Here is a 23,908-nt window from a genome sequence, read left to right as displayed (position 1 = left end):
AGGAGTTATTGAAGATTGTTTTCGCCATCCCGCAACGCTCTCCACAACCCGCTACGCTAGCCGGAACTCTACAGTCAAGGCTATCGGTGCGCAGACGCAGCAGCGGCTTCTTCGTCGCGGAGGGCTTAGCGGAGGGGAAAACGCGGTCTACGAAAGCTCTCTAATACAAGGGAGTTTTCGTTGATCGTTTCCGCTGTGCCGCAACGTTTTCTACAGCCCGCTACAAGATCCGAGACTCTGCAGGCAAGGCTAGCGCCGCGCATGTGCAGTAGTGGCGTCTTTGTTCCAGAGAGCGTAGCAGGGGTGGAAAAACTGTTTACGAAGACTCCCTATTAAAGCCCCTATTGAGGAGTATAGCATGTCATGTTATCAATCAAACTTGCTTGTTTCAGTACAGGCTGCCACTTCAAAGTAATCTTCGAAGCGTTCAAGAAACTTTCGTTTGTGGCCAATGAAGTGTCATGCCCAATTAGTGTTTACTCATGCAGCAAATACAATGCGAGCCGCCCTGGCTGCCCACTTCATACAGCCTATCCAGGACATGCTTTAGTGGCACCCTCTCAAGCCGTCGACACAGAGTGCGGCCCCCAGCCGCGACTGCTTGCTCAGCTCACTACCCCTCCTCTAGTTCACGGCCACTCAAGCAACCAAGGAAGTCATGAAGATGGCTATCTTTTGCTTGTTTCTGTAATTTTAATTTGCCTACAACTTTTAAAATAAAGTGAAATTCGAGAAAACAAAAGTTCTATTAAGTTGCTACGTTCAGTGCGTTCAGGTTCGGTGCAAATTAAGAACCAGTAAAAAAGTCCTTGCAGGGCCCCTTTAACTATATTTTAAATAATGAGCCCCAGAGAATTTGAAGTGGCAGCTCGTGCTATAGCACTGATACAAGCAATGTTGAACGATAAAAGTACACATTAAGCACATTATGTGCTTGTTAGGAGCTGTAAATATAAATTTCATCCTCTTGCTGTCCTTTCAACTCATGCGCAGTTGTTAGGATGTGTAATTATAATTTTCATTAACATTTCGGTTGGCCATCATATCCTGCGAGTTAGGCGCACAATAATTTGAGCGCACTGTATGAAAACAGAGATCTGCTAAGATGCCCGTGCATGGTACACATATATCTTTTCCATCGTTCCCCATTTGAGGCAGGTTTGAACGTCATAGGCTGGCTTTATGAGGATGCTGAATGTTTCATGAACATGTAAATCATGCTGACATATTGAAACCACCACATCAGGTGCATGCATTCTGCACTCCAGAAGCTGATAAGTATGAAAAGTATGTTCAATTGGTGTGGGGATGCACCGCAGCTTTCTATACTCCGTTCCACCTTCAGTCTGATCGCAGTGGATGCCACGAGCTATCCCAGCCGATCCAGAGCCGGGAGAGAATCGCGTGACCTGCCGGTTGGGCCGAGCACCACAGAGAGCTTAAGGTCCAAGACTCTCTCTCAACGCTGGATTGACTGGGATGGCTCCTTGCGTCCGTTGCCCTCGGACTGACGGTGAAACGGAGCATAGTAATCGTTTACTTTGCCACAGACTACAGCCAAACAACCTTGACAGCTCAAATGGGTGACTGCCAGAGTGCGCCCTTGCAACTTTGTAAAACGTCCACCCAAAGGGATAGGCTTCGCGAGGGCCCAAAAATCCCTCTCATACTCTCAGAAGAAGCCGGCACAAAAGGGGACCTTCCCACCCGCCTCGCCATGCAGCTAGACAAGAAGAAAGGGGAAAAAAAGAGGGCGAGGAGGTCTTTCCGCCAGGTGGCAAAATATTTTTGCAGGTCCCCCTTTAATACGAACGTTCACCAGCGTTGTTGGAGATCTTAACGTAATGGGCGAAGCTTCAGTGAAAATTCACTACCTGAAAGTAGTTTGCTTCACAGTACTCTGCAACTTTCTCCAAGTTTGTGTGACTGTCGTGAATGTTTTGTCGTCCGTCCGGTATTTCATGTTGAATCAGGGTCATCAGGTCAGCCATGACAGATGGCATTTCAAAAGCACCTGGTTGAGAAACAAGAAAGCGAAGGGGGGACAAAATCACACGTCTGAGATGCAGCCCTCCGCACTGCTTGGGTAACTAAAAGAAACACCCGAATAAATCAAAACACTCAACGGAATCAGGCACAGATTTTCATGCAATGAACCGTGCGCAAATCAGATGTATTAATGTGTGGTCTTATCGTATCATGGCTCAAAAGGTTGCTCTCGGAACAAGATCGGAGCCAGTAGAAAAATCGGGTTTAGTGTGTTAGTAACGAAAAATAGCAGAAAATTTGCAACAAGTCAAACCTCTGTGGTTGTGCTGGCTCGCTTCCTCCCAGTTGTTTTCCGACACAGATTTCTCACTCGCACGCCCGTACATAACGCAAAATCACTCAAGCCGAAACGTTTGATAAGGCCGCAGACTAGGCCTAAACAAACTGCAATCAAAAGTAAAGAAAAGTAAAAGTGAGCGTCTCAGACACAACCGGACAATTCGCAGCAAATAAACACGTACCGAAGGTTTCGAACTTACGAAATAAACACTGATACTCACTTGGTAACCAGGTTGCTGGAAGCAATTGCAAAAAATTCCTAACACCACAGCGGTTCCTGGGTGTGCCTCCTTTCGGAATCTCCCTGACGAAAGCGACAACGCTGAAATGGATCGTGTTGGATTATGGATTGCATTAAATAAACTTCAAAAACTGCAAGCCGTTAGAAAAAAGTGTTTTTTAAAGTTTTTTAAGTGTGAATTATATTATATTTGCTAAATTTATTAAATTTTATGTAATTTTTTTAAAGCTATGTTCGTTTGTGATTTTTGAAACCATCACATTCGATCACATGTCTCGGCCGATCTCGGCAGCGAAGCTAGCGAACCGATGTATGCTTGGCGGCTGGAAATGGAGGAGGTGTTGCAGCAGTTGCAGTGGTTGCAGTTTATGTGTTGACAAGAAATTTCACCTCCGCGCTGCTTTTCCCGAGGTGAGCACTCTAATTGCGCTGAGTCCACGTTCTGATTCATGGTCGTACAGTGTAGCTAAGAGGAAACGTCCTGTTACTAGACGATTGACGCTTCAGTCGTCAAGTCCAAACATGGGCAATCGGTGTTCGCGCATGCCCGAACCATGTTTTGTAGCGTGCGCAGCACATTTAGTTGCCGATGGCGTTCCATGGAATGTCCGGAATGTGACGTACATATTGCCAAAGGCTTCGATCGTTTCGTGACACTACCGTAGAGAAGCACAGATTTGTATGGTTCGGAGTCTCTGCTCTCTGTTCGCCCTCTTTCCTCCGAAGCTAGTGGGCAAAGGGCTGCCCACTTCGGATTGTCTAGTGGCAAGGCCGCAAGGAGAGTTACCCTATTTCTATCTCTTGTATTTTGAAAACAGCTGTGCCACATGTTCTACTCCATCTCCCATATGAGTGCGTTTACAATGTTATCAAGGTCACGGGAGTTATTGGGAAAAGCGGGGGGGGGGGGGGGGGTTCAAGGTGCTCTGTTTGCACACGCAGTCGCCTAAGGAAAGTGCCTCCTAAGGTGACGTGTTCATGCCCGTGGAGAGTTTGCTCGTGATTTCTTATGCTTTGGATTTTCACCAGGGAGAGCAAGACCAATGGAACATGGCAGAAGCTAAAGGGACCGACCAGAAGTATGACGTGGGTGAGTGAATGAGAACTGAACGACCAAGTGCGTACGCAGGCCACCTGGTGAATCAGAAACATAACTAAAACCTGAAAGCAAGGGGCAGAAGCCTCGGTGGCAATCAGTTTGTCGTGCGATGTTTCATCGACAGATTGTTTTATCCACAAATCGTTTCATCGACAGCTCAGATTAGCTTTTTTCAGTAATAAACTGCATCAGACTGTCACCCCGAAGGAACGTGTACAGGTGCTCCAGGTGGGTTAACATTTTGTAATGAGCCGCCACAAACTGCTGCCATGAACAGTCATAAACAAGGGCTTGGGGGGATGGGTTGACATGCACCCCAGCGATACATGCGCAGTGAAATGTCCCTACAGCATGAATTTTGCGTAACGGGTGTCGACGAAACGTGTGTCCATGAAAAGTTTTCCACGGAACATAATTCCACGAAATGAGTTTCGACAAGAAACTATAGGGACCCCAGAAGCCTCTTGGGACTGCTTACGACCGGCTGCACAGCAGTGCAGTCAGTCGTAAGCGGTCACAAGAGAAGCCTATTTTAGCACACTCGGTTGCAACCAAACACAAGTGTGTAAAAACTAACCTTCAGTTCACCAACAACAAGAACTTCAGACCAGCAGCTAGCATTTCGTCCAGACGTAATAATTGCTTCCAGTAGATTTTCGTGCAGGCAGAATGATTCCAGTTTAACGGCTCAGTTTTGTCTTTGGTCATGGACAGAATTCAAGAAGGCATGACTGCTGCAAAGCTTTAAGGATGTTGAGCCTACCGTAAAATACCGGGAAAGCACCCGTCCCACTTTCACTGAAAACTGGGTTAATCCAGACATGAGCACTTGTCCGGTTGAGTCGGTAAAAACCAAGATGGCGTCCCGCAAGGTGCGGTATTATCCCCAACGCTATTTAACATTGTAATGGCCCCACTGCTGTGGAAATTACACGATATACCGGAGCTGAAGGCAACAATATATGCAGACGACATCACCGTATGGACAAACACAGGAGGATCCAAGGAACAAAAACAAACAATACAGAAAGGACTTGACACCATTTGCGACTACCTGAAAAAGGTCGGACTGGCGCCATCACCAGAAAAAAAACGAAATACACAATTTTAGGGAACGACTATCAGAGAATTGACCTAGACCTCGTCTTTGACGGACAACGAATCGACAAGGAAGCAGAAGTCAAGCTGCTTGGTGTGCACTTTGGAAACGGCACGCACGTGGCAAACAATTGGCTAAACACTATCACACGAATGTGGAAACAAGGCTTGCAGCTTATCCGGCGCATATCCCATAGAATGGGTGGTGCGGGAGAGAAAACCGCCAAGACTCTAGTACAGTCAGTCCTCGTATCCAAGATAATGTACGGTGTTCGGTTCTATAAGCTCACTAACCGACACAAGAAAAAGCTTGACTCGTTATACAACGATGCACGGAGAGCCATACTTGGACTGCCAAGATTTGTCAACGTTGAAGCAACTAAGCAGTGCGTACAGCTCGCCGATTGGAGACTAGACCTCGAGAAACAAGTCGCCACACACAACGCTCGACTGAAACACACAGAGCATGGCAGAAAGATAGCCAAGCTTCTCAACCCAGAGGGCAAGAATGATGCAGGGGACATCCCACCACCCGCACCCCATGGGACCTCATCGACCTCACACAGTCCCAGCCAATCCCGCGCAACATGGACGCGCAGAAACACGCTAAACGAAGGGAACACTACGCCCGAAAACACGCAGTCGAAGTTCAAACGTTACTGGCGGACCCGTCCATCACTGTCACGTACACTGACGCGGCGATGAAAATCGCCGGCCCAGAGACTGCTACGACAGCCGCTGCCATCTTCTATTCTACAGACAACCCAATGGGGACATCGATCTCAACCACAATCCAACCACAAGGAACCGATCCTTACTTTCCCGAACTCGCCGAAGCCAAGGCAGTGCTCTTCGCGATAGAGAGCCACTTAAAACACCCAGACGTGACACAAAGACAGCACGACGCAAATCAACTATACATATTTACGGACTCGCAGCACGTCATCCGAGAATGCAAAAGACACGGAGCCACGCCGTGCAGAACCATCAAACGCATTTACCACACGGCTCTGCACCTATTCCGTGTACACCAAACAAAGGTCTGCATCCGACGGATCCCGGGACACACGGCCATCCACGGCAACGAGGTGGCGCATTACGCAGCCGCGAGGGAGCTAAACAGTCCTCACCCCTCGCGTGTCGACGGAGAATCCGACCGCTCATCGACTAACAGTGAAACTGCCGATACAACATACGACCCGGTTGAAGCTCTGCGAATGCACAAAAAAGAATGGAAGCACCGACTAAAAGAATCCTGGAACCCCGAACCAAATCCCATTCCACCGAACCACTTCAAACGCAAGGAAATGGTGATGTTACGACGAATTCGTACGGTTGGCGCAACAATACCATATAAGACTCAAAAATTCGAGATCATCAAGAAGCGCAAGCTGAACCCTGATTATGAACCCCCCGGCCAAAGATGTCAATTATGCAAAGGAGACGGCACACTCCTAAAACTTTACCACCTGATTCGGGAATGTGAGGCCCTCGCCACACACAGAAGCGATGCTTGGGCCCAGCTGGGTCAAGACACTCCTACCTCCTACGAGGAGTGGATCAGACCGTTTGGCGACTCTGAAAGACGAGTCTGAATCTTACGGACACTGCTCGATTATACGATGTCGAGCAACCTAAGTCAGGACATTTAGAAGGGGGAGCTTTCTAAGGGGAAAGTCCCAAGAAAAAAGTCACGCGCAAGTGCAGCCACTCCTCTTTTTTTTTTATTAAACGTTTTACACACACACACACACACATTTTCACATGACATCCTCGTCATCGCCACTGGCAGTCTCGTGGCCGCCGCATCAGGGTGAATATTTTTGCCTGATGCTGGTGCTTCGGAGGGGTGGGAACTCAACACATAACTTGCAGAATTTTAAAGGTTTGCCAGTATGTAGATAACAAAATCTCGGTATACATTTGACGTCTTTATAAAGCAGCCTGTCACCACAAATTTGGATCAGCTAACCAAGGCTGGAGAGGTTAAGGAGAAGCTGCTCATTCCGTGGACTAAAATGGCTACCATACGAAGGCCTTGGCGTTTCTTTCTCAGGATCTAGTGACTTTAGTTTGGACTCCAGTGACTTTGGAGGGAAGTGTCCTAATCGACAAGCTGCATTAGCCGAGACAAGTGTGCGGCGGCACGCAACAGGACAGTGCATGGGTGCACAGCTGAGATGACAGCACGTCCTACACCCTGGTGACTGCGAAATTAAGTTTTTTACAGGAGCCACCGGAGGTCCAACCGAACCAAAATCAGAGATGCCGTAATGCCCGCCACGCAAGCCATCAAGCTCCTGGCTTGTTTTTGAACATTTTAAAGATTATATATATCGAAAGCAGCTTAAAGACGCCATGTTATTTATTTATTTTTTTAATGAGCCGCTATTAATTGGCATGGATCCAAACTGACGTGACCACTCCGTGCAATTACTTGGTGTGTCGTTTGCTCGAATGCACCCGCTACGTCGCAGGAGAGATCCCGCAAGGTGGCGCCACCGAAACATCTCGTCGCCAATAGTCATTGACGCAGTGTGAATGGTAGGGGGGAGTTTCAGTTATCCCGCTTCCAGTGCGGGCTGGAAGCAGAAGAGAAGAGTAGGGCTTTAAAAAAAAAAAAACACCCTTCTCTTCTCACCTTGTCAGTGACTATAGTCTTGGAGAGTTCCTAATATCCAAGCATGAACCAGACAGAGTTTTTCGGCGGTACACACCAGTTCTTTAGAGAGCACAAGTTGCACTTTATTTCTGATGGAAGTCAATTTATTCTTGCATATGTCTTGGGGACTTCCTCTAGATCATATATCCATGTAATAATATTAAAAAACAAAAATTATAAAAAACTGTTTTGTTGTTGCAGGAACCTCTGGCCAAACTTCATATAAATGATTTAGTGTAGCCACAATGCTTTGTCTCTGTCGGAACTCACTGCGGTCTCTGTCAAGGAGATTCAAAGATTAGCGGGTATGGGGGAAGGGGAAGTACTAGTTAGGGATGCCGCGGATTTTTTTCAAGCCGAAGTTTCGATGATTGAATCAAGTGGTTCGAAAGATTTCGAATTTTCGAACTTTTCATATCGAAAAATTCGACAGAAGTTGAATTTTCGAACTTATTAAACTAAGAAGTTCGAGGCTTTTCGAAATTTCGTATTTATTACGCTGCAAAATTCGATGCTTGTCGAACTTTCGAGCTTGATAGACTAAAAAATTCGATGATTTTCAAACTTTCAATTTTCTTGCACTAAAAAGTTTGAAGCTTTCCGAACTTTCGAAATTTCTACGCTAAGAAATTCGATAATTTTCGAGCCTTCAAACTTATTAATCTTAAGAATTCGATAATTGTCGAACTTTCGATTCCTGAAAAATCAAAAGTTCGACGAACTTCGAACGTTTAGGGTAAAAGTTCGGAGTTCGTCGAACTTCGAAAGACCGGCGGGCGGTTTCATTTGGATTCAAGCAGTAAAGTACATACGTAATTTTTCTTTTTTTTTTTCGCAATTTTACATGCGGTGCCGCATTCCTTGCGAAAGACTATGCCGTTTATTTCAATCATCTAGAGCGAGGAAGGACGACGGGTTTTTGACAATTGTCGTTTGTACCATATTTGAGCGCGCTATAGCCGAAGCTATTTATGTTAGGGATGTTAAACTTTTTAAGAATGATCTATGTATAGCCTAGGTAAGTGTCGTCTTAAGATATGATTATTGTTCTTCAAGATGAGTTTCGAAGAAATATCCAGACTTGTACCTACGAGCAATTATGCCCTCAACTTGGTAATTTTTTTCACCTACATTGTTTGAGGTATAGCATTTAAATTAACACCAGAGACAGTACATATCATTACCATCTGCAGAATACAAAATAATGTATTTATTGTTTTTTTCACGTTGAGGAATAAATTAACTCATGGAGGAAGATTTCTAAAATTGTTCAAGTTCAGCACGTCATTAAAAAAAAAATTTTCTTTTTTTCTCATATTACATTTTTGAGATGTGTTTTTCTTTTGGCCTGTACACATTTTGGTAGGAGAAACTTGTTTCATAGTTCTGGGCCTCTAATTATGCAAGAATAGAACACTTCCCAAGAAGTGTTGTATTCTTGCATATTCCACGGACGAACAATTCCACGGACAAACACGGACGAGCCTTGTTCGTCCGTGGAATTGAGGGCTACCGAAAAAACCACTGGACGAGCTGAGCTCGTCTATGTCAATTTTAGCCCAAAATTGGCCGACGGGCTCAGCTCATCCAAGGCACTTAAGGGGGTTAACAGTCCGATTTATCTGAAAGGGGGGGGGGGGGTGGGGGGGGGGAAACTGGAGCCCCCCCCCCCCCCCCCCCCCCCCCCCCCGTTTTTCCTCTTCCGACGCCACTGGTACGGTAGAACGCTCCTTGACCTCAAGTTGTGTCAGCTTCTGTGCTTTTTGCTCGGCGTTTCTTTTGTCCCAAAAAATAAACCTCCAAAGCAATTACAAACAAAAAAAAATGTCAAGGTGCAGGCAAGCTGGTGTATGTTGATCATGATGCAAAATCCCGAGACTGGGAATGCAATTCGCAGGAAATAGTGTAAGAAGAAAGAAAAAAGGGGACAGGACAACGTCTCAAACTCAGGTGAGTTGAGTTTGAGAGGTTGTCCTGAGCTGAGTTTTCAGCTGAGTTGAGTTTGAGACGTTGTCCTGTCCCCTTCTTTCTGCCTTCTTACACTTTTTCTTTCAAATTTCATTCCCAGTCTCAGGATTTTGCATCATGTACAAACTAATCTTACTATATGCCAGCGTCACTCGGGCGGCATTCGATCGAATTACTACCAGCGTGCAAGGGGGTAGGGGGGCAGTTCGCCAGATCACTTCAAGGTTTTTCTGAGCCTCAACCACCTGCCTGCCCCTGGTCATTTCGAACTGGATGAGTATCGTTAAACAGTGCGTTCGTAGGATCACTACTTCGTGATGCACGTTAATGACCACCCCAGGCTGGCGGTCACAATTACTGATCTATTGTCACATGTCACTCTGCACTGGCCAATATTCCAGCGCATCCAAGACACTCGTTGTTTCATTTAATTGCCTGACCAACTTCGCGCAGTGTAAATATCACACCCAAACTTTTCTAAACCTGATTTCGTGAAAACCAGTGAGGCGGGAAAACGTTATTTGAAACTGAAACTGGTGGCGGAACAGGAAAACCGGACTTCAAACTTTGCGCACTTGGACTTCAAAGAAATTAAAAATCTTCAAAGCTTTTTTTTTTTTTTTGAATTTAGTCCCAAAAGAGAATCGAAACCTTCAAACTTTATGTAGAAAGAAATTCGAAATCTTCGAACTATCAAACTTTATTTATGTCTTTAAGAATTTGAAACGTTAGATGTTTCGAATTTTAGATCCAAAGGAATTCGAAACAATTGAATCTCGAATTTCAAATTAGGGAAGTTCGAAATCTTCGAATTTATCAAACCTCAAGTAAACAAATATTCGAAATAATCGAACCCAAACTTTTAGAAACCGTGAAAGCTTCAAACTTTTCGAATTTGAAACCCCAGGATTTTCGAAAGTTGTGAATGTTTCGAATTCGAACCTTCGTACAGTCGAAAATATCGAAACCTTTCGAATTCGAACATCAGTTCAGTTCGAAAATATTGTAACCTTTCGAATTTAAACCTAGGGTGGTTCGCGGCATCCCTAGTACTACTGCTTTGTTTTATTAATGCCTTTCAAAGACTGCCCTTTTTAATGCTCTTACAGAATTAAAATTCTTATTGAACGTTGTCATGTTATTTGTTAAATCAAATATTGAAAATTGCTAATGTGCCATCTTAGAATGAAGGAATGTGAAAAAAAAACAAAAAACACTACATAAACATTCTAAATATTTGCATACACACAAATTTTTCCTTGCAACTGGATTTAGAAGGAAGCTAGGTGAGCCAGCTTGTACTCAATAAAAGTGCAGTGTTAAAAATATGAAAGATGTTTACAATCCCCTGTAATGCCGAATTAGAGCGCAGCCCTTGAGGACTCCTGCTCGCCCCCCATTTTAGGGAAAGTTTTTCCGCTAAATTTAGCGGGGAATTTTTTCCACTAAATTTAGCGGGGGAATATTTCTGCTTAATATAGCGGGGAATTTTTTTCGTTAAATCTAGCGGGGACTTTTTTCCGCTAAATTTAGCAGGGAATTATTTCCGCTAAATTTAGCAAGGTAATTTTTCCGCTAAATCTAATGGGGAATTTTTCCCGCTAAATCTAGTGGGGACTTTTTTCCGCTAAATCTAGTAGGGAAGTTTACCCTTAATGCACCGCGTGGTTACGCCGACGGCGACGCTGCTCAAGCCGGAAATGAGTGCCTAAGAGCTGCACTCTAAAAATTCTTCTTATATTCTAAATATTTGCATGCACGTGTAAACATACACCCTCATGTTTGGTGTTTGCCTTCTCTAAAGGACCTCCTGAGGAGCCTGAATTCAGGGTTGCAGAAGGACGCATCAGCATCCATGTTTTCTTCTTTCTGTGCAGACTGGGAGCAAAAAAACAGCAGTATACCAAGCCCCACGTTGCCTGGCGTGTTTTCATTCTCACGCACATCATCCACAGGCTCCATAGACAACATACTTACTTCCTCGTCAGCTCACAACACAGGTAATATGAGATGGGCATTGTTTATTACCCAGTTCTTAAAATATTTCGTTTTGTTACTACTGCTGGCTTCAGAATGAAGCATTGAGTAGCAGGTCAAGCTTATTCCTACAATAATTCTATGGAGTTTCTTTTGTTGTGCTGTGGTTAAAGCTGGTAAAAAGAACTAAAAAGGAGTTTCCTGGAAGTCTCAGAATGCTAGCAAATATTTTGCTAAGATGCATAATTTTCTGTGCAAGTCAGTTATCCTGAAATGGGTAGATTAGGTCAAGGTGTTACTCTTATAGTACCCTCCTTCATTGAGCTGCCTATTTTCCTCTAAAACAAAAGCAAAACAAAATTTGCTTTTTCTGAAATACAATCTCAAAATATTTTTGAGTCTTAGCCTATACAATAAGCAAGACGTTTGCACTAGGGGTGTGAAAATATTTGAGTTGTGAGTTCTAATTGAATAATGATCGTCCAAATAATTTGGTTCAGCTTTCGGATTCCTAGTACTTGAGTTCTCTAATTATTAGATACATTGAATAGTAGTTAGTGCTGATGAAAATAATTTGGATTTATTCGGGAATGCTGTTCATGTGGTGAAATTGTCCTCACAGGCTTGTGGTGGATCTGCACCTAGCCTGGATTGAGCAGCCTTGACTAAAAATTTATTTCTACAGAAATTAGTTTGTTTTTGTGTTCCTTGATTGAAGCATTTATTCTCTCGGTTTCTCTGATGCGCTTGACAGGAAACCGAAAACCACTCATGTCGCCATTTTGAATTCAAGGAACTTGTGTCACCTGCAGCCATCTCTCCGCGCTGTGGGCCTATTCTCGGTTACTACGTCCATATGAGAAATGATCGCAAAAAAATAACAGCTATAATTAAACCGGCTTTTTCCGCTGACCCGTTGCCTTCTACGGTATCGAGCGAGGTACTAGGGCTAGGTGATGCGAGGCGTCACACCATTCAAACGGTTTAGCTATATCCATTCATTCATCCAAAACACTGCATATCCACACATGGATGGGTGGGCACATTCTTCAACGGTGTATTCAGTTTGTAATTTAACTGTTGTCATTAACACCTTTTTGATTTCTGCTGGCCTATCTTCGTTCTGCATGCCCTTTAGAAGAACAAACATGTAGGGGTTTTTCTTTTTCATCTATGCAGCTTTTTGTTTCAATATTACGAATAAAATTTTTGATATTTGTATTTGATTTGACTTGACTTCTAGCCTATTTTTGACACTTCGATTTGGATTTGAATTGAAATTTTAATATTTGCTCTCCTTTTTTAGAGTTAAAAACACAACTGCTTGTGAATGTTCAGAACATTTGCAAGCAGTTGTGGGACAGTTCTAAGGAAGATTGAAATAAAGGCGATAAGGTCAGTCGAATTCGTAAGAAGCTAAAAATAACTAACACTCTCTTTGTCTGGGACAGTGATAAACAGGCACGTGCAGCACTAACCAGGGTGTTTAGCGACTGGGAAAACTGGAAATTGTTAGGGAAATTATAATTACTGGGAAAAATCAGGAAATTGTCAGGGAAATAGTCAAAAAGCGAGCCCAGTCAGGGAAAATGAGCCAGAAACGCCATCGAGTGTCCTGAGCAAAGGCTTGTGGACTTGGGGTTGCTTAGAGCGGAGCACGGGCCCTGCTCACTTGATATAGAATGTGCTACCCGATGCAAAGGGAACAGCCGACAAATCCAGTCCACACCTGAGATTGGATTGGATTGAGAGCGCGACACTAGGCTAGATCCAGTTAGAGCTACTAGGTTTAGTAACAAGGGGAAGGCCGTAGACCCTAATCCAAACCAAGCCGAAAGTATCCGAAAGTGCATCTCGCGGCCAGGTTGCCATTCGGTTATTGACGTGTGTGGAATTATTTTCCCCAGATTATAAAATAATACGGAAGGACAGGTACCCGAGGGGGGAAAAAGGCGTGGCCAAAGCCTTAAAAACAAAACTTGCCCTATAACCGAATGCCTGATAACAGTGGTGTTAAAATTTTGTGAATTCGTGTCAGCATTTTTTCCATATCTCTTATCATCGGTGCACTTTACAGACCACCTAGCAGTGGCAATGATTTTGAAAAAATAAAGGACTATCTCTCCGAAAATGTACATGCAAATTCTAGAGCTATTCTTGGATCTTAACCTGCCTAATATAGATTGGGAAAGCACGTGGTCAGCATGTCATAATTTGCAGGCTTTAATAGAGCTGACCTTCTTTTATGATCTGAATCAAATTGTACGTGCTCCCACAAGATTATCTGAAGAAAAAGACTCGATACTCGATCTAATTTTTCTTACCCCAGAATTTACATGAAAGAGAGTGGAAAGCATAGGGTGATTGAGGGAATTACAGATCATGAAATGGTATTGATTGCTTTTTCCACAAATAATACGCCCTGCGACGCACGGAGTCGCAAAGATTATCTCGACTTCTCCAGGGCCGATCAATGACTTCGCTATTATTGACGCCCTAGCGTTCTCTTTTAGTGACTTTTTCAGTGCTTCCAATACACATGAGATCGACGTAAATTGTTTGTGGCGGTTTTTTGAAAATATTGTTCTTGACTGCGTTTCAATATTCGTGGCAAAAAAAGTTAAGTTGACATATAAAAAAAATCTGTGGATAAATAGGGAAATTATTCAAATATGCCGTAGACTTTTTAGACTTTGCAAACGATCGAAAGACACAAGCCTCGTCGACCAATTAAACCACAAGCTTAGGGATACAATTAAAGGAGCAAAACATTGATTCTTTAATGTAACAATGCCCTCCTTTCTCAAGTCCTTGCCTGAGAAGTTTTGGCGCTTAATATTGCCCTTTAAACCAAAAGTAAATTAGTTGAATATTGATAATGAAATTGTGGATGACCCCTATTATATTGCTGATGCTTTCAATAAATATTTCACGTCCGTTTTCAGTTTAGACAGTGGCCACAGTCTGGTATTTGAAGCAATTCGAGAAGACAGAGAATGTGCTAGAAACTGTTTGCCAGATATAACAATTTCAAAGGAAGGTATTCTAAATTATATCTTGAGTATTAACGTTAATAAGGCAGTTGGGTCGGACAGAATTCCCAATGCTTTTTTGAAAAGGTATGCGGAATGGAGCGCTAAGTACTTGACTGTAATATTCAGAAAGTCGCTAGAAACTTGCACTGCAGTTTCAAAATGGGAAATTGCAAAAGTGATTCCCATTTTAAAATTCGGTGACTCAATGGTTGTTTCCAATTATCGACCTATTTCCTTGCTTAGTATTTGTATTAAAGTTTTGGAGCATGTTGTATTTAAACACATATCGGCATATCTAGAGCAAAATAGCTTTTTTTTCTAAGGCTCAACATTGTTTCCGCCAAAAAGTGTCTACCATCACCGAACTGACCGAAACAGTGCATGACTTCGCGTCTGTAATAAATACTCGAGGGCAAACTGACATTGTATGCTTGGACTTTTCAAAAGTGCTTGACTGCTTTCCACATGAGAAGCTACTAACTAACAAAATTGGTGGTTGTCTTAAATAATACTAATATTTTGAAGTGACTAGAAAGTTCTTTGACTATGAGACAGCAATTTGTACAATTTGATAGCACGTGTTCTGGTACCACACACGTGACGTCTGGGGCCCCACAGGGATCCGTTCTTGGGCCTCTATTGTTCTTGATATTTGTTAATGATATTGTTTGTGAAATCCCAGTCAAGATAAGATTATTTGCAGATGATTTTTTGTTTTTAAGGAAATCAAAAGTCTCTGGGACTGAAATATTTAACTTCTCGCTAGAAAGATTGTCTGGATGGTGTGCTGACTAGCAAATCTGACTCAATTTATCTAAGACTGTTTGTATGTCTATTATTCGCAAGAAAAGTCCTTTACTTTTGGTTATTCTTTTAGCACCTGTAGCCTTCTTAGAGTTTTCTCATATAAGTATTTGGGTTTGACTATAACATCTGACCTCAGGTGGAACACACATGTTAGTAACATATCTAGTAGAGCAATGAGTAAGTTGGGTTTTCTTTGCAGGCATATGAAGCAGGTGCCCGTGATACAAAGTTGTTATTATATAAAACTCTAGTTAGGCCAATGTTAGAATAGGCAAGTGTCATCTGGGATCCCCACACATCATGTTGTAGTTCAAAACTCGAGAGAATTCAGAGATTAGCGGTGCGTTTTCTGTACATTATGCATTCCTCTTATGTGTCCCCCACAAAACTTTCTACTGAGGTGGGCCTGGAAACCCTACAGGAGAGAAGGAGAATGAATTGTCTTAAGTTTCTCTACCTTATCGCTAATGACGAGCTTGGAATAGACAAAGATGATTATATTACATTTTTCTGCCCCAGATCTACTAGGCATTTTCACAGCAGAACAAGAAATCCCTATAGTTATAAAAATGCCACATTTAAATACTCCTTTTTTCCTCAAACAATTATTGATTGGAATAGTTTGCCACCTGATGTTGTACATACTACTAACTTCTTAGATTTTTGTTCCAAGTTATTGCAGCAAATGCAACCTGTGTGATGTTATCTTTGATCCACTCCTGTAATAAGCTCGAAAGAGATTAACAGTATATTAATAAAGAAAAAGAAAGAGTGTCATAAGAGCGGATGAATGCCGCTGAATTTAAAATGAGCATTGTCCAAACAGATGATGAGGACAGTGACCACAAGTCCACAATCAGCTACAAGGAACGCAGGCGAGAGGCCCACACGCAGGCTGAGCAGAAACGCCGGGACGCTATCAAGAAGGGATACGACGACCTGCAGATGCTGGTGCCGACATGCCAACAGGACAGTTCGAACTCCTTCAAAATGAGCAAGGCTACAGTCCTTCAGAAGTGTAAGGCTTGCACCTGACCTTTCAGCTCTCGCACTTAAAAATGCAAAGTGCTGGACTTGCCTCGGACATTATTACAAAAGATACGGTGGCCAGGAAGACTATAATATGAGAAGCATCTTAACAGCAAAAGCATGCATGGCATGAAATGCATTATGCTGCAGCTTTTTTGCTTGTTGACTTTAGTAACATTCAACTGAATCTGTTACATAATGGTACAAAAGGTGTTTGCCAGGGCAGTGTAGGGGAGGCTACTATTAAAGAGTAACAGTGTCACAGCTACATGTTGTGAAAGAGCCTGTCACTAGGGAAAGCAGGATGACAACATGGCATGAGGTTTGTTTTCCTGTATAAGATACACTAGCTTGCATTACACTCATGAGAAATTGGTTATTATGGAGGAAGTAATTTTACCACAATAATATAAGGCGCAAAACGTGAGGGCGCAAGTGAGCCGGTGCAAGTTCATAATTGTAGAATTACCGGAGACCGCAGTCTCGGGCAATCCTACAATTATGAATATAAGGCAGTTACTTTACGAGATAATAGTCAGTGAATCGACGCTTTAGTATTTTTTCCCCAGTTTAATTATGAATGCATTTAAAAGGTGTTTCTACTAATATGTCTGGAAAGCATTATTTAGTGTCTAGTAACACACAAATACTAAATTGTGCTAGTGGAATTGTTCTTTTTTTTTTTTTTCTAAGAAAGTTAAGGATAGTGGGTAGACCTTGAGGCAGCTTGCTTTGTAGGTCTATTTACAAATCTTCAGTCAGAGCCAATCAGAGCTCGGCGTTCTGACGTCAACGCAACCCCCACGAAAGAAGCAGACAAACTTGCGCTCCTGCTGTTTTACATTTTAATTTGGGGCGGTGGTTTCAACACCTATGCACTTGTGCAATGAGTGCAATTATGGAAAAAGATTGTGGCTGCAGTTCGAATGCAAGGGTATTAAAGGGGCACTGACACCCCAAAGGTCGTATTTATTTTTATTGTCTAAAACGATGTAAGTTGCAGTCATAGACACGCAAAAAAAACCGCACCGCGAAAAAAAATTTTCCCGGGCCCGCGCGTGCCTTTTTATTTTTGGCGTTTGATTTTCCCGCCTCTCGCCTCCTCGCTTCTTTTGATCGGTGACGTCAAGAATCAGGAAATTTAGAAGCTTTGTAGGCGACATCTCTATAACATTTAATTACGGCAATCCTAAAACATGTTTTTTAACGCAATTGCGAACGCACTACGGCCCTTCTTTTTGAAATACCAAAAATCGGGAGTTCGTTGTGGTGCCGTCTCCTGGATTGGTATCCTCCAACGGAAAACAGGCGACACCGCTCAAAACCGGTCCGCCGCAACGAGCCGGCGCTCGCTCCTTTCCTCCTCGCTTTGGGTCGCCATGGCAACAGCAGGGAGTGGAGAAAAAAAAGTGGACTCTCAGGTCTCACCAATTTTTGACGTCAAGGCACCGGCGCCGATCGCGCGGGAACTTCGAATTCGGCATTTGGAAATTGTTTTTTTACTTCACGAATACTGAATTCCCAAATTTCAAATTTTGAGGGTAATGTCCCGGCATCGTTTTCGATCGTTTCGGATAATAAAAAAAAATATGATTTTGATGTGTCAGTGCCCCTTTAAGTATGTGGATGTGGGTCGAATAAAGAGAATGACTTCACTATTCATGGAGGGCTGTAGTGATAGGCCACCAAAAAGTAGCTACTGTGGTTACCACTGTTGTGTTTCCAGTAGCTAGTTATTGCCAGTGCTAGTATGCTTAGCTTTTTACATGGAATGCAGCTTTTGCCATTCTCAGTCATTTCTTGCTCCAAGTATGCGCAGCGAGTTCTCTCCAGTTCTATTGAGACGTGAAGCCTCTATGCTGATGAGGCAACTGCACATAATATCTAAAGGTTGCTGAATTTTTAAGATTATTGAGTGTGAAATGAGGGCAATAATATTTGCCCAATACCCTTGCTTTACAGCAATAGATTATATCACTTTCCTGCTGCAACAGAAGAAAAAGCATGAAGAAGAGCTCAACGCACTTCGAAAGGAAGTTGTTGCCCTTCAAATTATGAAAGCGTAGGTCATTGCTTTTTTAGTATCCTTGTAATTTGCTGTTATATCTTGGTGTATTTGTTCAGCATATTTTTTTCTTTACTGTTTACAGGAATTATGAGCAGATTGTCTTGGTACACCAAAGCCAGCCAGGTCAGAATAATAACCAGATCAGTGATGAAGTCAAGTTTCAAGTGGTATGTCATGCCTCAGCATGTAATTTGTTTTAAATCATTCATGTAGGTTTAGGAGGGCCTGAATTTTAATGTTTACATACTAGTAGTCAGATACACTTTGAATAAAACGTTTAGTGGTGATTGTGCAGGTAGGGCAACATGCACTGTTTGTAACAGTACCCGAGTCTGTCGCATGAGTACAGAATCTGTTGTGCAACTTGGGCATTCTTCACAACTATGCTCTCTTTGACTTGGTGGTACACATTGTAAATGCCTGAAGAGTGTTAACAATACTAAATCATTAACTGGGGAAGTATGATTGGTAACTGCCCCCTACTGCATTTTTGCAACTACATATGACTTTTAAAGTGCAGCTCTTAGGCACCCGTTTACGGCTTGAGCTGCGTCGCCGTTGCTGTCACCGTAACATTTCGGCGTAACGCTTTTTTGTGACTCGTCGCCGTAGTTGTAACACTTTTTTGTTACTCATTGGCGTTATCGTAACGCGTCTGCGTCGGCATAGTCGTAACGCGTCGGCATAACGCATTTTCATGATGCGTCGGCGGACCCGTAACGCATCGGCATCGGCGTAACTGCGCGGTGTATTATGGCAAAGTTGCCATAATGCACTGCGGTGAAGTGCGCTTTGCATTATGGAACGTTTCCCATAATGCACCGTGCGGGAGGGGGGAGGAGGAAGAGAAGAGGGGGAGGAGGCAAAAAGCAGGGGAGAAGTAGATGAGGAGGGAGGAGGAGAGGCATACCGTCCCCTCCGTACCCTCCCCTCCTCCTGCTCAAGAGCTGCGCTCTAATTTGGCATTACAGGGAGTTGTAAACATCTTTCATTTTTTCTACTTCAATTTATTGAGACTCAGCATCAGCAATCATTTGGATATGACTTATAAATATTGTAGCTTTCATAGGTATTTCAGGATGCAGATCCTTAACATAAAACAGTATGAACAGATCCTGTGAATTGCGATTGGGCACGTCACCGTAGCGGATGCTGTACTGTTCATGAGTTTGAATTGTAGTTCCTGCTGAGTTTCTACACTTCCACGGTATTGTTCATAGTGTTGTAACCTAAGAGCCAAGCAAACTTCACAATATTGCTTGAGTAGAAAATAAGAGGATAAATCAGCTAAGAAGAAAAGTGGTCAGTCAGTCACCAGCTCCTCACCCAAGGAGAGCCAAAATGTTCATGAGTGTCAAATATTTATCTAGCTATGTAGTTCTTATCATACTATCATATTCACTCGCATAATTAACACTTCCCAAAAAATTGATGCAAACATGGAGGGTGCATTTACTATACATGTAATATTTTATGCATTTACACATTTTGCTTAAATGTAATTTTAGATGCGAGTTTGATGGAAGTAGTATTATGATGAAGGTGCCCCATATTAGCCCCGCTCTACAGATGACAAGCCTCTCTTGGGCACCTTTAGCATTCTTTCTACTTAAGAAAAATCCCTCTATGATACTCAACAGTTTCCACACCAGCGGCACTTGACACAGAAAGTGACGCGACCGTTCCCAAGTCTAACCGCTTCGACACACCACGGTGTGTATTTTTTTACATCAATGCTGTTGATGGTCGAAACATCTCCGGGGTCCGGGCAATTCTTCTACCCTTGCATTGTTGCCCATGCGCACCATACAGACCGCTCCATTTTTTCATTTCATGACTTTCCACTTTCGTAGCAGCTATAGCATGTGCTGCCTTGCTTGGCTTGGCTTGTCCACCAGCTGGGTCAGGTGCAGTCCCATGCTCGCGGAACCAGAATTGGGGGTGTGTTCATTATACGTAGTGGAAAGAAATTCAAAATTTTACTGTCTGTTGATGAGGATAAGCTCATTATGCTCCCTAGTTGCTGTTAAACAAATATGAGAATATCTTTAATAAGGTAGTTCCTTAACTTGCTAAACTTTACTAACTTCGAAGCCTTGTCACGCACTCCTCGTGCCGTATGTTTCCAGACTGCCTACAAGGGCCTGATCCCAGATGAGTGACAAACAAGCACCGATTGCGGACATGTCAAACACTCATTGTTAACAACATTTTTTATGCTCAAGCATCACCAAATGGGCACAAAAGAAAATATTGAACAGGTGGTACTGCGGAAAATCACTCGAGTAACGAGAAAGAGCATATTTTGTTTCGTTGTCGGACAAGATAAAATTGCATCTTCACTGAAAGAGTTCCGAGGAATAATTGTTATCACATCTTTACGATGTATAGTCCTAGGATGCCTTGCGGCGACTTTTAACTTTGTTAATCCGTGTTTCTCCTTTCCCCGCTCTCTCCTCACGGATGAATCTGCCAACAGTCCAGCTTTTGCTCTCTGTCCTCGGTGCTCTCGCGTAACGATAACGAAACGGCACACCAATAGACAAAAGACAAGTGAAAGGAATGCACAGAATGAGCACTGCCCGACAACTAAAAGTTAGTCCAAAAACGTTAGTCTTCAGCTCGTCTTTCAATAAGGTCAGGAGCAAGTTGCCCGTCTTCAGTTTCAGGCAATTGGCGATTCCCTGTTCACCTCGTTCAACTCCTCCATATCCGTGGCCAACTTTGCCGAGCTGTCCGGGGGCGTGTTCAGCTGGCTTGAGGAGTACTGCAAGCCCCAGACACTCAAGGACATGGTGCTGCAGATCTTGTCTCAGCTGAACCAGACATTTGGATCACGTCACTCCTAGCTGGGCGCGCGGGAAAAGCCGCCACGGTCACCGAAGGGACAAGAACGATGGGGTGTCTCCTTCATATGCCCGGCCTCTGGCGTGTGGCCATTGCCCTTTGCCGCGCTTTGGCTGCGCGTACACGCTCTGTGCTCACGAGGTGCCTAAGCGTCATCAAAGGTGGGACGCTCACGCTGGAGGCACTCGTGGACCTCCCTGCCATTTCTACACTGTCCATGACTATGTAGAGTGCAAGTTCATCCGCTTCTTGCACAGGGTTTGCGACAATGTCAGAAAGCCAAAATAGGTAGATTCTGAGGCATTTAGCATTAGAGGTCTACCCACTATCCTTTCTATCAGTTTTCAGCGCTTAGCGTCGTTTTGACGTCACCGCAACCCCTGCACAAGAAGCAGATGACTTGCTCTCTGCGTAGCACCTTGTGTATATTAGTGTGTAAGGCGAGATGCAAAAAGAAGCACCGAAAGAATGTTAAAGTATACTTTTGTACTTTTATTTTTTCTTTGTCCAGCCTCGCTTTATACGGTTATTTTTTATTTTTGTTTCTCCCATTTCTTTTATCTAGTTTTATGTGTTGGTCGTCTCAACTTGGTGACGACAGAGTTTAAGCAATGTTTATGGTTGTTATACCAGTATATGTGCAGCTTGAAGCGTTAGGTTATTAGTGCCCCTAAGTGGACTTCCTGTACATAAGGCAGAAGATTATGATCAAGCATGTCATTGATGTCTGTTCCAGTTCTGAAGTCAGGTTGAGTTGATTCAGACATCTCATAGTGTTTCTAGTTAGTTACCTTACACTGTACAAATTTAGCTAGTTCTTATAATAAGGAACTGTCAAAAGTTATGTTTCTATATACTTACAGAATTGAGTGACTTATGGTAAACAGATTTCTTCTGTTCTCGGATACGAGTATACCATGTTCTGTAAAAGCATGCTAAAAGATTATCTTATTACCTGAACAATGAGTAGGTTAACCAGTAGTATACATTTCTGGCAGTCATTGCATGAATACCCACATGTGCTCCATGTTTACATAATGCTTGCAGAGTCCTTGATTTCCCTCTTAAAAAAACAAATTGTGAATAAACTGTTAGTACAAATGTTTGCTGCAAACATAACATAATTCCTTGACCTTCATCAGCCAAGCGAATATAACCAAATTTCTTACATATTCAGTACCTGAAACCACAGTCAGCATGGCCTTGTCCCAGTCCTTCTGTACGTTGTACGTGAAAAGTCTGACAATAAAAAAAAAGAAAAAGAAGGAAACCTTACTTTGACTGTAAGATACTGTGGAAGCGCCCACTTCGTTCAAGCGCTTACTATTAACTTGTTCCAAACTTGGGAATTCTGTAAATTATACGTTAAGCGCTTGATTTGTCCAGTTAAGTGCCCATGTCTAGATTAATCCAGTTTTCACTAAGAGTGGAGTGGGTGCTCCCCCAGTATTTCACGGTAGGTACAACATAGTAATTCTTGAAGTAGGACAAGACTGAATCAAAGAAAGCTTGAATGTGTACAAACACAGACACACATAGTAAATGTGCGAATCACTGGCATTTACTATGCTCGTTTGATTTTGCCAATGATGGAACATGCAGAGACAAATATTACAAACACTATGATGTTGCACTTTTTATGCTTTTTGATTGGTTCCATTGGCTCGTAGCATCGGCTGCCTTCGAACTGCAAACCTTCACTTAGCCTGAACTTCAACAGACTTAGTAAAGGATCAGGTCCAACTTTGGCGACATTCAGTAATGAGTTCAAATAATAGTGGGAGAATTGCAGGAAGGGTAAGGGCTGTGCAACTCGGGTGCCCACATGGAGTGCTGGATTTGACTGGTTCAGCTCATTTCAACTCTGGTGGACAAGAGGGAGGGGTTTGGATGCACCCAAAGTAAGGAACATTGCTCAAGTTCAAGTGTACTGTGAATGTCCCATTAAGGGGCACCAACATGCCAATTTCAATGCTATTGGCCACTATTCAAGTTTAATGAGATTTTGCATTTTCCTGACCTACTAGGATATATCGGTAGTCATGAATGTTATGGCTTGGATGAGCCTTGTGTTTAGTAAACACAGCTGTCATTGAAGCGGGTGCTGTTGCAGTAGGTTCTCATTAAACAAAGCACACTTATTTACACTATTAAAATACCTGCACATCTATTGGGGAGGAGGACTGACCGTGACGCCCCAAGCGGTTAACTTCAGAGCTACACGGATAGGGACAACAAATACAATGACTCAGTGCTCGGCCGACATAACCGAACGTGGCGTCAGCGTTCGGCTGGAGTTCGTGTTCTCCGGTGAGGTGGAGGAGGGGCTCTTTTGTTACCACCCCGGCTTGCATGAACAATGCAGCATGCACGGTGCCAGCTCAGCACAATAGCCTAAGTGGGTTAAGCTCGCATTCTCTGACGGCTGCTTTCGGGATAGATCCGGCACTTAACGTCACTTCATCGATTGTTAGTATTTCTTACATTACACTTTGAAGATGGGATGGACATGCCCATAAGGCCTGTCGGCATGTGCACAGGCCTTGTTTTGAGTAAACGCCGAAGCATGGGGAAACAAACGGGTCAAAGCGCCCCCTATGATCTCCTGCCCAATACTCTTCTGGTGGGTTCACCGTGGGCCTATCGCCAGGATTTCTGGAGAGAACCCAGCAAACGACGAGCCCCAAAAGACTTGCTCGAAAATGCATCTTACGGAGGGACTACTGTTAGACCTGTTGCAATGCGCACA

The 23,908-nt window shown here is 43.3% G+C and overlaps 2 protein-coding genes across 2 annotated transcripts in view; one reads left to right on the top strand and one right to left on the bottom strand.

Annotated features, from left to right (window-relative positions):
* The window catches only part of LOC8025769 (abl interactor 1), a 35,304-nt gene extending 32,571 nt beyond the window's left edge, over positions 1-2,733 (bottom strand). Inside the window, 3 exon segments of the mRNA XM_029991971.3 lie at positions 1,875-2,014; positions 2,303-2,433; positions 2,550-2,733. Coding sequence (XP_029847831.2) covers positions 1,875-2,014; positions 2,303-2,375 — 213 coding nt within the window. The 5' untranslated portion in view covers positions 2,376-2,433; positions 2,550-2,733.
* A 49-nt stretch (positions 2,734-2,782) lies between these two features.
* Positions 2,783-22,424, top strand: LOC8023826 (max-like protein X). The gene is made up of 7 exons (XM_029991968.4): positions 2,783-2,980; positions 3,599-3,659; positions 11,274-11,396; positions 16,042-16,233; positions 18,207-18,306; positions 18,395-18,479; positions 20,976-22,424. The coding sequence occupies exons 1-7, from the start codon at positions 2,840-2,842 to the stop codon at positions 21,159-21,161; spliced, it is 888 nt and encodes a 295-aa protein (XP_029847828.2). The 5' UTR covers positions 2,783-2,839; the 3' UTR covers positions 21,162-22,424.
* Positions 22,425-23,908: the final 1,484 nt, after the last annotated feature.

This window comes from Ixodes scapularis, unplaced genomic scaffold, assembly GCF_016920785.2.
Source record: "Ixodes scapularis isolate PalLabHiFi unplaced genomic scaffold, ASM1692078v2 PGA_scaffold0__279_contigs__length_252992795, whole genome shotgun sequence".
NCBI classification, from domain to species: domain Eukaryota; kingdom Metazoa; phylum Arthropoda; class Arachnida; order Ixodida; family Ixodidae; genus Ixodes; species Ixodes scapularis.
Note: the sequence above shows the minus strand (reverse complement) of the source record. Positions and strands in the feature narration are given on the sequence as shown.

Coding starts and splice junctions, on each gene's coding strand:
- LOC8023826 (XM_029991968.4), top strand. CDS start 2,840: ATGTCTCGGCCGATCTCGGCAGCGAAGCTAGCGAACCGATGTATGCTT. Junction 3,660..11,273: donor CGACCAGAAGTATGACGTGG/GTGAGTGAATGA, acceptor CTTTCTGTGCAG/ACTGGGAGCAAAAAAACAGC. Junction 11,397..16,041: donor CTCGTCAGCTCACAACACAG/GTAATATGAGAT, acceptor TTGTCCAAACAG/ATGATGAGGACAGTGACCAC.